General features: G+C 35.8%; 2 protein-coding genes across 4 annotated transcripts; one reads left to right on the top strand and one right to left on the bottom strand.

Annotated features, from left to right (window-relative positions):
* Positions 1-4: 4 nt before the first annotated feature.
* LOC132181326 (glycosyltransferase (DUF604)) lies at positions 5-7,545 on the bottom strand. 3 transcript variants are annotated; one of them, XR_015912127.1, is made up of 4 exons: positions 6,669-7,545; positions 2,076-2,609; positions 1,739-1,951; positions 5-721 (listed from the first exon to the last, which is right to left on the bottom strand). XR_015912127.1 is itself a non-coding variant. In XM_088516633.1 (3 exons), exons 1-3 carry the CDS (start codon positions 7,518-7,520, stop codon positions 1,841-1,843), a joined length of 1,497 nt encoding a protein of 498 aa, XP_088372759.1. In that variant the 5' UTR covers positions 7,521-7,545; the 3' UTR covers positions 1,614-1,840. The 3 variants fall into 3 exon arrangements, 1 of the variants encoding a protein (XP_088372759.1); XR_015912128.1 differs by lacking the exon at positions 6,669-7,545 and adding an exon at positions 3,613-4,568; XM_088516633.1 differs by lacking the exon at positions 5-721 and having other exon boundaries at positions 1,614-1,951.
* Positions 7,546-13,262: 5,717 nt separating this feature from the next.
* BBX31 (B-box type zinc finger family protein) lies at positions 13,263-13,694 on the top strand. The gene is made up of 2 exons (XM_059594837.1): positions 13,263-13,568; positions 13,689-13,694. Exons 1-2 carry the CDS (start codon positions 13,263-13,265, stop codon positions 13,692-13,694), a joined length of 312 nt encoding a protein of 103 aa, XP_059450820.1.
* Positions 13,695-14,548: the final 854 nt, after the last annotated feature.

Genomic DNA, 14,548 nt, shown 5'->3' with positions numbered 1-14,548 from the left:
AGGAGACTATAGGGGATTCAACTGACATAACCAGCCAACAATGCAGCTTAGATGGATTGGAATCCCGTACAATTGAAGATCCCTCTTATTACCTCGATCCCAGGTCATTGTGCACGAGCTCCTTCTCATAGCCCCTACAATTTTCCCTGCCCTCCTCTTTAGGCAGGAGATTAAAGGGGAACCGAGTAACATAACCTCCCAACGAAACGTCTAGGTGAAGTTCCCAAGCCTTTCCTAGCAATCCACAGAATTCAAGGCACAAGAAAGCAATAAATTGAAGAGCAAAAATCTTTCCAATGCTTGTCTTAACTTATTAAAGTCTCATCAATGAGTCATTACTCTTCTATAGAAGAAAACTAATAAATAATTTCACAAGCTCTGTCAACATCAGTTGTTTCTAAAAGTAAATAATTCCAAATACATGACCATAATCCATCCATAATCCATAACAAATCTTGCACATTTCGTGTTACTAGTGTCATCTCTCTTCTTTGGCGTGTAATCAGCATTTTTCCTTTATGCCTCTTTTTATCAAGATTTCTCAGAAATGGTACAATCTGTGAACTACTCAGGAAATAGCCAATTCTTTCTGGGTCAAACACCTTATCTGGCACAAGACTTTCTGCTGAAAGATCACCCGTCATCTTCAAGCATCTTTTTTTTTTTAGATTTCTCAGAAGTGTACAAGAGCCAAGACAAACCATGCATTAACATTAAGCATCTGCCACAATAATAAAGCATCACATTCCATCTACTTTTATTAGGTTAGCATTGAATTTCCAATAATCATAAGTCATTTCAATATAGAGAAAAGCAAACACATGATATAAGGTAGTGTGACTGACAAGGTTCCGCCTTTTAGAATATGAAACACAGCTTTTGAGGAAAAACTACATCTAAAAGGTGTATTATAAGGTTAATTGCAAATTCTTGATTAAATTTCTCTTTGTTATCATCAAACAATTCTGTATTTAAATGATTTCAACAGGAAAGTACCAACACCCACTCTTCTAGTGCAGTTGGAGGAAGACATCTTAGAGGTTACAAATGAAAGCTATTCATGTTAATTTAAAAATCAAAATAGTTTTAATTTTAGTCCTTTATATTAGGGGTGTTAAAGCGGTTGTTATTAGTTAAAACTCCTAACCGCAACCGCCTAAAGCGGTTATTGGATTTTAATAACCACAATCGCTCAACTTAGGCGGTTAGTGGTTATTCAAACAATAACTGGCAATTTTATAACCACTTTTTTTATATGGGCCTTTAAGCTTTTTGAGGTGTTTTAAGCCTTCATTATGCCTATTTTTTGAGCTTATTTTAAATAGTTTTGGGTCAAACTGTTCCCAAAAACAATGAATATGATGAAACCGTATCCCTAGCTCTTATTTAAAACGACACTGTTAACATCAAAACAACGTTGTTTTAATGTTATATTTTTAATATAAAATATATAATATATATTTTTATTATTATATATAAGGATGCAGTTAGCGGTTATTAACTGCTTTTCCTAACCCCGAAACTGCTAACCGCCTCACCCTAGGCGGTTAGCAGTTTTTTATAACCACCTACCAACGGTTAACAGTTATAGGTTATAAGCGGTTGGCGGTTAGCGGTTGTGGGATGGTTATAATTGCCCCGTTTGTACACTCCTACTTTATATGATGTTAGTCAAAATTTCCGGTGCAAATCATTCTTTACGGAGAAGTTTCGAAACACAAAAGTACTGAGAAAATACCTCCTAGCAGTTGCAAGCCAAAAGTTCAATCAAAGAGACCAAAACTGCATCAAAACTTTCTAAGCTTTGTTTGTACTTAAAAGTTTCCTCTTCCCAAAAATGCTAGAAATGCACGGAAATTAGTTCATCAACTCCACATTGTCTAATGTTAATGACCATTGAATCATTAAAGGACGGCAAAATGTTGCAGCACTGACGACGCGGAGCCTTCATCTGGATTAAAGAGGATTACATTTGTTAGACCGCACCAACTCCAAATGACTAATATGTGAAGAAAGCATCATATGATGAACTTATGAATTGCAAATCAAGCATATTTAAACCAGTTCGGCAATACCTGTTCAATATCGAGCTCAAGCCTCTGAGAGATAACTTTGATGCGTTTCAAATTCTTTATTGCAACAGGTCTGACACACTCTCTCACCACATGCCTGGTGTAGTAGCTCCAGACATCACCTATATCAGGTCTAACACTTTCCAAAAAGAAGATTACAGGTCTTTTACATGGATCTTTAGGATAATCTCTCAAGTTAAACATATAATGACTAGCACCAATAGTGACACTCCTCTTCCATGGCATAAAGGTTTTCTGCAGCGAAAGGAGATCCGGGAGAGATTCATTACCATTGAATATCTGGATAGCATAACCCCATGCAACTGAAATAGTCAATGAATTCGAAGGGTCATAGCAGACAGTTCGCTGCAAAATCCTGGCAGGATCAGCATTCACAGCTTCAAAAAGATGTCCCATTGCTTGAGTCCTGCTCATGTTAGGGAAGATTGGCTCCACAGCATCCAAATGATGAAGAGACAGTAAAGGAGATAATGGATGTGAAGACAGCATCCCAAACAAATTCCCCCTCATATCAACCTGGTATGAATATAAACGAATCATGAATTGGCTTTACAACTCGGTCAATTGACATGTAATAGTCCTGTACTTGCTGAGCAGATAAGCTCAACTGGATATCCAAAAATATAAATAGTAAACTGAAATAAAATAATAAGATGATCTCGGAATCTAGCAAGGTTATTCAGCCAACCCATGTCAGTCAGCTAAACAACCTCTCCCAAAAAAAATTCTATTATTGGTGCATGCTCACATTAACTAGTAACAATGTTCATGTTATAAACTGATAACTAGTAGATTGGTCTAACAGTGACATTCCATCATCATCAAATACAGAAAAAGGAAGAAGCACGGGAAACATACACTGAAACGGATTCAATGGAGGTCCAAAAACTCAAAAGTGACAACACTCCACTCCTACTCTGCCTTGATACAGAGACCATATACATTTTATTTCATCACTATAACCGTCTCATCATTCATTGCTTACTAACAAAGACTTCTTCCAACCCAGTTAATTACAGATGAACCAACCAATCAAGTCCTATCTATAAAACATTAGTTCCATGTGCATAATCACAACCCAGGTTTCTCAGCTATGTCATTCACTAAAATTTATTCCTATACCACATATTTACCCCTCCTATGAGTCCCATACCTCAACTTAAAAGGTGTTGGTCAATTGGCTCTTCAACTTGGGTCATGGAAGAATTACCCAAGAAGCATTGCCTAAGTAGAAGGTTGTGGCCAACCACCGAGATTCATCCCAGAACTTACGTAATACCATAGACAGCAAACTACACACGTCTCCTAAAACTTCCTTTTGTTTGTCTTTTTTAATTTTCAGCATCAACATTGTATTATTTCTCATAAATTAAACTTAGTTTGAGCTTTAAAAACAATCATGATGTAATTATATCATATATTACAACAAATGTAATTATATCCGACACATAATGTTACCAAATTAAGCTTAAGACTAACTCAAAATTAATTGATTAGAAAATGCTTAATCAATCTTTACCTGATGAAACCCAGGTTCATGAGTTAAACCAACACCGAGCTCCGCCAAGCACGAGAAAACCCTAGCGTCACTTCCGTACAAATGTGCGTACCTCAACAAGCATGAATCCAAAACCCTCGCCAAAACCTTAGCGAGCGAGTAGCTTATCGCGAAGCCTCCACCGCCAAACGCCATGTCGAACGAGAACATCACGTTCTGCTCGTAGCTCTCCGAGTTGCCCCCAACATAGAACCATCGTGCGTGGTCGTACTTCGCTAGGGTTTTCACCAGGTTGTCCACAAAGAAAACGGTGTCGTCGTCACCGAACACGTACCACCGCACGTCCTTCTCATCGCGATCCACTATCTCTTTCACCGTGCGTGCCACGCGGATCGCCGACCGGAGACCTCCACGAAACGTGTACGGGAACTTGGAGGTGTCAGCGGAGACAACGACCGGAGGGACAGTACTGTCATTGCCGGCGTCAGAGGCCGCGACGTTGTCAAGGAAAACGAACGCGCGGATGGAATTGGGGGAGTACCAGATGCGGATGTAGGGCTTCCTTTTGGGCCAAGACTGGGACGATGAGGCAATGGCGAAGAGAAGGTGTCGGTGCGAAAGAGGATAATAAAATGCGCGTGAGATTATGGTTGGCAGCGCATGGCAATCACGACAGTAGAAGAGGAGGTAGAAGATGAAGAGGAAGGAGACGATCAAGAGGACAGTTTTGAGGCGCGAGAGACTCAGTATTTTGGGCAGCGCTAGGCGCATTTTCGAGCGAGTGAAAGCGCAAGAAAGACAAAAGAAAGCGGATTGTGTGTTTTATCAAATTCTCAAGAAAAGGAAAAAGAAAACTTGGAAAAACTTGAAATCATTCTCATTGAAGAATCAAGTGATCTGCCATTACAATATATATACTCTGTTTTGTACATACAAGAAAAACAAAGTATCAGAAAATACATTCATCAACTAACTAGCTAACCCTTATAAAAAAATAAAAAAAAACTAACTAGCTAACCAACTTAACCGAGCTAACCATCTTAACCAACTTAACTGAATAAAAATATAAACTAACAAAATACACACGTGGTGATAATCAAGTAGCTAGTTTATTTCATTGCTGTTATGTTTAAAGAAGGAAAGTCTGCGTTTCATTGGCTTTTTCATGGACGCTAATGCAACAGAGACCTGAGGAGGATTTTGGTCCAACTTTTCCACTTCGGTTACTTTCTTGTTTGTTTTTGTTTTGGCATAACAACTAACGGATTAGGAAAGACCAAGGCCGTAATTTCTCAAATCTCGACTGTTCATAGTAATTGCACAATCAGTTTTATATTATATTATATTTTATTTTATATTAACAGAATTGTAATGTTTTGAATTGTCTAGAATATACTTCCATTGCACCAATGGTGGATTAAATTATTAATACTGTTCACACAGTTTCCGGCTCAGTTTACAGTCACATTCAGGCTAAAAGAATGGTAAAATACTAATTACAGAACGACCATCTCAATCCAAGTCTCACTGAATTTCCTCCATCTTTTATTGATTCTTTCTTAAGTTTTTTTTATACATTGAGCTCTCTCTCCCTCTCTTGGCCGAATTAACCTTGTTTTATATGTCTACCCGAAATGGACAAAGGGCAGCCAAAGTCAGGTTCTCCTTCGGTTCATCATTCATCCTCCTCAATATCAAGGCCGTCGTTCGTAGTTAGGGGTGAAAAGGCAATTACGGTTAGTGATTAGTGGCTAAAACCTCTAACCGTAACCGCCTAGGCGGTTAGTAAAATTTACTAACCGCCACTGCTAACCGCCGGTTAGCGGTTATTAAATAAATAACCGCTTCCACTAATCGCTTTTTAAGAGTTGGGCCAATTTTGAGAGTTGGGCTTTTTTTGGGCTCACTTTAATCGTTTTTTCCCCTTTTTGTTTTTGCCTTTTCAAGACCGTTTTAGCATCAAAATATGCTATATATATACCTCAACTTGGGCCGAACTAGTATAAAATGAGCCCATATTAAATTGTCATTGAATTAGTATTTGAATTGTCATTAAATCATATGATTAAGTATTAATCTTATACATTCAATATGCATAAATGTATAATTATAATTTATAACATATATGAACTTATAAGTTTATAACATACATTGGAACTAAGTCTCCATGTACTTAATTATTGTATTAGTATGAATTTGTATACTTATGACTTATATATATATATATATATATATATATATATATAATTTGTTATTATATAATCATATGATTTAATTATTAGTAGAGCATGTGACATAATTATATAAATTATAATAATAATACATTAATACTTCAACTGTGATTATAAGTAACACATTGTTTAATCCAATGTCAATTAATAATTAATTTGATATTATAAGAAATGTGATTATCATTGTACATGAATAATATGAATTATATGATTAACTCGTAGACTTATGACTTATGAGTTATGTCATATTATATATGTATTATTTATTATTATATAATCATATGATTTAATGATCAATTCATCATGTGATATAATCATATAAATTATAGTGATAATATATTAATACTTAAATTGTGATTTAATTATCTCAAAAAATTGTAATTTAATCATAAATTGATCATGTTTAAGTATTATGATTATTATTATTATTATTATCAAAATATAATTATATATTATATACCACATACTTACTCATCCTATGAGTCCCATACCTCGACTTAAAAGGGGTTGGCCGATTGGCTCTTCAACTTGGGTCATAGAAGAATTACCCAAGAAGCATTGCCCAAGTAGAAGGTTGTGGCCAACCCCCGAGAATTCATCCCAGAAATTACCTAATACCAAAGACAGCAAACTACACACGTCTCCTAAAACTTCCTTTTGTTTGTCTGCATCAACATTGTATCATTTATCATAAATTAAACTTAGTTTGAGCTTTAAAAACAATCATAATGTAATTACATCATATCATTACAACAAATGTAATTATATCCGACGCATAATGTTACCAAATTAAGCTTAAGACTAACTCAAAATTAATTGATTAGAAAATGCTTAATCAATCTTTACCTGATGAAACCCAGGTTCATGAGTTAAACCAACACCAAGCTCCGCCAAGCACGAGAAAACCCTAGCGTCGCTTCCGTACAAATGTGCGTACCTCACCAAGCACGAATCCAAAACCCTTGCCAAAACCTTAGCGAGCGAGTAGCTTATCGCGAAGCCTCCACCGCCAAACGCCATGTCGAACGAGTACTTCACGTTCTGCTCGTAGCTCTCCGAGTTGCTCCCAACGTAGAACCACCGTGCGTGGTCGTACTTCGCTAGTGTTTTCACCAGGTTGTCCACGAAGAAAACGGTGTCGTCGTCGCCGAACACGTACCACCGCACGTCCTTCTCGTTGCGATCCACTATCTCTTTAACCACGCGCGCCACGCGGATCGCCGACCGGAGACCTCCACGAAACGTGTACGGGAACTTGGAGGTGTCAGCGGAGACGACGACCGGAGGGACGGTACTGTCATTTCCGGCGTCGGAGGCCGCGACGCGGTCCAGGAAAGCGAACGCGCGGGTGGAATTGGGGGAGTACCAGATGCGTAGGTAGGGCTTCCTTCGGGGCCAAGACTGGGACGAGGAGGCAATGGCGAAGAGGAGGTGTCGGCGCGTGAGAGTATAATCAAATACGCGTGAGATTATGGTTGGCGGCGCGTGCCAATCGCGACGGTAGAAGAGGAGGTAGAGGATGAAGAGAAAGGAGACGATCAAGAGGAGGGTTTTGAGGCGCGAGAGACTCAGATTTTGGGGCAGCGTTAGGCGCATTTTGGAGCGAGTGAGAGCGTGGGAGTGAAAGCACAAGAAAGACAAAAGAAAGCGGATTGTGCGTTTTAAGAAGGAAAGTCTGCGTTTCGTTGGCTTTTTCATGGACTGGACGCTAATGCAACAGAGATCGACCTGAGGAGGATTTTGTCATTTTGATCCAACTTTTTCACTTCGGTTATTTTCTTGTCTGTCTTTGTTTTGGCGTTACAACAAACGGATTATGAAATGGATCCGGATCCCCTCCCTGAAAAATTGGAGATTCTCCGACCGTAAATTTTGGCCTTTCAATCTCATCCAACGAGTATCATGATGCTACGTGTTTCAGTAAATAAAAATTAATAAAATATTATTTAATATTTAAAAACAAAATAATAAAAAAGTATAATTGATTTTTTTTTATTTTATTTGACCTTGGGGTAGCCGAACTACTGCCTAGGGCCACCGCTTGGGCATGGGGGTGGCTTTGGCCCCCCAAACAGTGGCCCTTGGGGTCTAGTTTGGCCACCGGCCAAATAAAATAAAAAAATCAATTATATTTTTTTATTATTTTATTTTTTATTTCTTAAAAAAGGTTAAGTAATATTTTACATGTGGTATCATGATAGTCGTTGGATGAGATTGATGGGCCAAGATTTACAATTGGAAAGTCTCTAATTTTCCCACTAATAAGAGTGGATCCGGATAATTAGGAAATACCAAGGGCCCATAATTCCTCAAATCTCAGCCATTCGTAGTAATTGCACAATCAGTTTTATATTATGTTTTATCAACTCAATTGTAATGTTTTGAATTGTATAGAAATATAGAATATACTTCAATTGCACGCATCGAGGTTAAATTACTAATACGATATATGTCATGTGTACCACTTAACCTTCTTTACTTTGGATCGAGATCCCTAGCACTTCTTCAAGAATTGTCCATAGGTTTTTTTTGAAATTCTGGCCACTCATTTTTATCCAACAGCCACCAATTTGACACGTGTCCCATCCAATATAAAATAATAAAATATTATTTAAATTTTAAAAATAAATATAAAATATGAAAAATATATTATAAGTTCTTAAGTCAACGCGCCAAAATTTAAAACTCCCTAGGTTTTTTTTTTCGACAATTTACCTCTTGGGTCAATTGAAATGACAATAAAATATTTGCCGTCAAAATTTTGTAACAGCCGTTAGGGCCACTCAAAACGCACCGTTTTATCTGATTAAAATATTAATTTAATTTTTAAAAAAAATTAAAATTAAAAAAATTGAAGCGGCCACCACCCATGGGGTGGCTCGCGGCCAACCCATGGAGGGGTTTGGGGTGACCCGCAAGCCACCTCATGGGTGGTTTGGGGTGGAAACTTGGAGTGGGCAAACCACCCCATAGGGGTTGGGGTTGGCCAGGGGTGGTTTTTTAATTTTTAGATTTAATTTTTAAAATTAAATTAATAAAAAATTAATATTTTAATCAGGTAAAACGGTTCGTTTTGAGTGGCCCTAACGGCTGTTAAAAAATTTTGACTGTAATGATTTTATTATCATTTCAATTGACCCAAGGAGTAAATTGTCGGAAAAAAAAAAAAAAAAAAAAAAAAAAAAAAAAAAATCTAGGAAGTTATTTATTTTGGCGCGTTAACTTAGAGACTTATAATATATTTTCCCTATAAAATAAAATAATTTATTAAAAATAAAATGGGGGTGGCCGGCCACCCCAACTCAGCCTGGGGGTGGCGTCAGCCACTAACACCACCCCCAACCAGCCTATGGGGTTGGCCAACGCCATCCCCATGGCCCAAGGGGGGGTGGTTGAACCACCCCCAAGAGCCAAACCCATAAGTCAAAATTTATGAGTTTGGCCACAGGGGGTGGCCGAACCACCCCCTAGGGGGAGAATGGGACGGCTCGGCCACCCCATTTTATTTTTTTAATTATTTTAATTTTTAATAAATTATTTTATTATTTTATTTTATATTTATTTTATTATTTTATATTGGGTGAGACACGTGGCTATTTGATGAAAATGAGTGGTTAGGATTTCAAAGGCAATTCTAGGAAAAGTGCCGGGGATCTCAATCCCTTTACTTCGTGTTTAAAATACTTAAAAAATTGAGTAAAGTTAAAAATTATATTGTTATTTTATCTTTTTGGCATGGCAGTATTAAATAGTTTTTTTTTTTAAATAAGAATAAATTCAAAAGATTAATTGACATTACATCATCAATAACATAAAAAATGAGAACAATGATTGGTGTCAATAATTTGCTCATATTTCTTTTTATATTCTCCTATAAATTTAATAGATCAACAATTATATTTGTAGGGTCCACCATTGACTTATGTTTAGTCTAGGAACAGATCCAGCTTTCAATTTAGGGAGGGACCAAGAGCAAAAAAAATTTACGAAGTCACCAATTTGCAAAAAATACTTTAATTTTTTTTCTTGTAATTTGGGCAGACTAAGGCCACTTTCAATCCCCCCATAGATCCGTCTCTAGTAGAGTCCACATAAATCTACAAATTTAATAATTAATTTGTAAGATGATATGGATAAAATATTAACACCAATTATTTCTCTAAAAAAATTTATGTCATATTTTAGACATGGATGAATATGAAAGTGGTCTCTTCTATTTGCATGTTCTTGACTAATAATTTTATATTTTCCAGAAAAAAAAAATAATGCTATTTTTAATTAATACAATAATACAATAATACAAACATAATTGTGACTCTAGGTGACACGTTTCTTTTGCATTTGTTTGGGCCCGGGATGGAACAGTCGAGGAAGGATATCTGTGTTGGTATTTTCATTCAGGCGGCCCATGTAGTGAAAGGCACATATACTCATTGAGTTAATAAATTTTTTATATTATTTAATTGTTGATTTTTAAGATGGGATCGTCAAAAGACAGAAATTTGTATTTCCGTTTTTTTTTCTTCCTATTTTACTTGTATTTCCATTTTATCCCTTTATTTCCCTATATGTTTTTCTTTCTTGTTTTTTTGCTTGTAATAAGGCACTGTCCTTTTTTTGATCTACTCGTTACTGCTTTGGTCCGGACCCTTGGGTTGTGGATGTGAACAATATCCTGGCTATTGGGTTGAGGAGGAAGAGTTTCGGCTTGAAGGTTCTTTGCTCTCGAGGCCGAGGAATAAGCTACCTATGCATTGGAAAGTGTCTGTTTGGTGCAGATCTATTTTTAAACTTGATGAATAGTCATGGATTAGCAGATGTTTTGTAATGGTTGATTGGTATGTTGTTGACGTATGTAACTTTAGCTTCAGCTATGATTTGCTTTCAGAGTTTTTGCTCTGTTTGTAAGAGCTTTGCTTGCGACCTTTTATCAATGAATGAATATGAAATTCTCCCCTTCAAAAAAAAAAAAATCTCCAAATCAGTATGGAGGAAATATCGTCAAACTCATGTGCCAAGTGTCTATAAACATTTAAAATGCACATTAAATTCTTAACCTCATTAATAATAGTTTACTAATTTAGACTAAATTTAATATGCATTTTAAATCTTTATAGACACTTGGCACTATTTTACATGAGTTGGAGGATATTTCCTTCATATCGGCTTAGAGAAAATCTCTATCATTGGTCAAAAAAAAAAAAAAAAAAAAAAAGGACAAAGTTTTCCTCTAAACTAAGTCGAAGGAATTTCCTTCAATCTAGTCTATAAAAGTGACATGTATCCTTTTTTTTCATAACATGTGAGATGTACATGAGTTTTTAATAAAATTTATTCCAATTTTTTTCCTGCTATTAAAAAAACATATGCATCTCATATGTTCAAATGACACATGTCACTTTTATAAACTAAGTTGAAAAAAATTTCTCTCATCCAGTTTGAAGAAAAACTTTCTAAAAAAAAAAAAAAAAAAACTGACCCCAGCACTTATCCTTCTAATATATGGCCTTCCAATGAATGTGAAGGATAGTCTTGGGACAATGAGCTGTTTAGAAAGTGAAGGGATGAATTTAATTACTCGATCTATGTCAAATGGGAGAAGAATCTTCTCCCTTTCAAATAAAATAATTGTATTTATTTTATAACTATGATATTTTATGATATGATATTATTTAATTTTTTTAAAATATGTATTAAAATTAATCTTGACTATGAAAAAAATGCTATTCCTATCACATGATACTCAACAAGTAAATTACTTTTCTTGAAGAATTTCTTTCTTTTCTTTTTTTTTTTCTAAAATTATTTTTTTTCTTTTTTTTTTTATAAAATTATTATTATTATTTTCTGTGGGTAACAAATACTTTTCTTGAAGAATTTTAATTTTAATTTATTTATTTATTTTATGTGTCAATGTTCACATCTCAATCTTTCAAAGTCATACTTGTAGGTGTTTAATTTAGCTTGGGAACCTACGAGTGAGTCGGTACAATCAAACAAAAACAGTTTAAACAACAATTATTAAAAAAATAAATAAAAATTTATTTGTGAAAAAAACATAGACAAAGTCTTCCTTCAAACGTTGAAGAAATTTTATTTAATTTAGTTTATAAAAATAATTTATATCTCTTAACATGTGAGTTGCATATATTTTTTTTAATAATAAAAATAAAATTAAAATAAATTTTTATCTCACATATTATTAAAAAAGTAAACACATATTATTTTTATAGATTAAATTAAAAAAAATTCTTCCGACCCCATGTCAGACAAAAACTTTTTTTCTACTCTCCAACCAACAACGTCTCTCACAATTACTTGGATATCTATCCATCCAGCACCCATCCAAGCCTATTTTTCTCCACTACTTTTTTTTAATATATCAAATCAAAATATTGTTAGTCACAATCTCATTTTGGATGGAATATAAAAGCCAGAAGCTTTCAAGTTTCAACCACACATGTGGACTCATCTACCAACGCTAAAACAATTTGTGGACAAGGACACTCCCTCCACTCCTGTCCTGCCACGTGCACCCCTATGAAAAAAATATGGGGTCCAAAAAGGAATGGGCATCAAAGGCTTTCCATGAAAAATCAGTCAAATCAGTTTCTCACCCCCCCAAGTTGTCCTACATGCTAAGAACTCTATTGTGAGTTGGTGGGGTCCCCAAAATAGAAGCCCTTTAATTCTTGGCCATACAACAAAGTTTTCTCCTTTAGAAAAACAACCCAAATTGACTTGGTAACCACTCAACAACAGAAAATCATGGCTCATACTCAACCCCTCAAACACCTCACCAATCCTAAAGGCCCTTAATCATGTCTTAGCTTTTTGCTATTTTGTCAAATTTAGTGGAGTCACACATTCTCCACTCTCCTCAATTACCAAAATGCCCCTTTTCTGCAATCAATTGCATCCAAAAGATTCCCCAAGTGTATCTTCAACTCAATAATAATAATATATTCCAAGTATTTATCTCCGCCATAAGTTTTAGATTTAAATGCACGCTTTAAACAAGATTGTAGAAAGTGATTTGTTTTAGAGTGTATTTTTAAAAAAAGAAAAAAGAAAAGATGGGCATTTAGAATCACATAAATAATATTTTTGTTTTTTACAAATTTCACCAATTGTTTAATTTTGTTCTTTTTTTTTTTTTTTTAAAAAAAAGGGCACGTTTTAAAAGTATTAAATGATAAGAAAAAAGGCTAGAAAACTAAGAAAAGACAAAAACAATGGCTTTATTTTGTCATGCAATGGCATTGATGCAATTATGTTGAAATTCCAGGGCAGAATTTACATTCATAACCTCAATGTGAAATATCTGGCCAAAAATGAAAGAAGCTTCATGGAAATAATGTCAGCATTTCATGCTTACGTTCCTATAAAAAGGCTACCTTCCTGCAACTACTTGGCCACGCCATATTTGGATTTCTAAGCATGTGCAAAGGTCTAGGAGAGGGGAAGCTAGGCGGCGTCTGCGGGCTGCCGGGACACCAAGACGACGATTCGCCCCATGCCGCCGCCGCCACCACTGGGTCGGTGCCGTGCGAGCTCTGCGGGTCAAGGGCTTCACTATATTGCCAAGCTGATGACGCTTTTTTGTGCAGAAAATGTGACAAATGGGTTCATGGGGCTAATTTCTTAGCCCGCAGGCACATTCGGTGCTTTCTCTGCAACTCGTGTCAGAACCTTACACAGCGATATCTCATCGGAGCTTCGTTAGAGGTGGTGCTTCCGACAATGGTGAGCTCGACAGAGAGAAGCCGAAGTAATCCCAGCTTTGAAAAACAGTCCCCAACAAAGATCAAAAGGCCTTTTCTCTTTCTTTGATTTTCAACGTTGTAATGTTTTTTGTTTTTTTAGTTATGAGCTTGTGTCTTTGTTTTTGTTTTGACATAGAATTTGTGGCTGTGAGATACTGAAAATAGAGTAGTGAATTTAATAGGTTTTCTGGAATTCAGGATATGGGAAATTGTGGGAGAATAAAAATCACTAGTCTTTTTATCATTTGCAATTGCAATATGTACAACCCAGGTTCGGATCTTGACAATTTGTTGTTCTGATTACTAGCAGTTCAAATAATAAATATAAAAAAGTCTTACAAAACCCATTTACACGAGAAGAAAGCAAGCCATCTAAAAACTTGTTCGGATAAATAAACCTTATAATAAAAAATAAAAAAAATTATATTTATCGTCTAAATTATGTGCCCACCTATGAGCAAAATTGTAGGGAATATGTACCTTGTCAAATCATAAGGATTTTATATTTAGTGCCTCCTCTTTCAATAACATATTTACTGTAACGAATCAATGCATCTCTTTTCTTTGATCTTCACAATGATGTGGTGGCAAGGTGGACAAAAATCAGCCTCAAAGACTCCATAACTAACCAAAGGTAAGTATCATAGGACAAAAATCAGCCTCACAATATAACCAAAGATAAGTATCATATCATAGGAGTTCGCCGATCACCTCGTCGCCATTTGAAGGGGTGGCCATGGACAGGCACTCCAAGAGTGTCGTTGAGGTGGGTCAACCACCCAAAAGGGTGGCCGACCACGCCCTTCCCTTATTTTGCCTTCTTTTTTTTTTTTTTTTTTTTTTTTTCTCCTTATATGGTTTGATACGACTTGGATCCAAGAAATTAGAAGCTCCTACAAGCTTCAGGGGACCTCAATCCAAAAAAGAATATGAAAGAGTGTCACGTGGCTCAATCCAAGC

Source organism: Corylus avellana, chromosome 5, assembly GCF_965113065.1.
Source record: "Corylus avellana chromosome 5, dhCorAvel1.hap1.2, whole genome shotgun sequence".
In the NCBI taxonomy this organism is placed as follows: Eukaryota; Viridiplantae; Streptophyta; class Magnoliopsida; order Fagales; family Betulaceae; genus Corylus; species Corylus avellana.
Note: the sequence above shows the minus strand (reverse complement) of the source record. Positions and strands in the feature narration are given on the sequence as shown.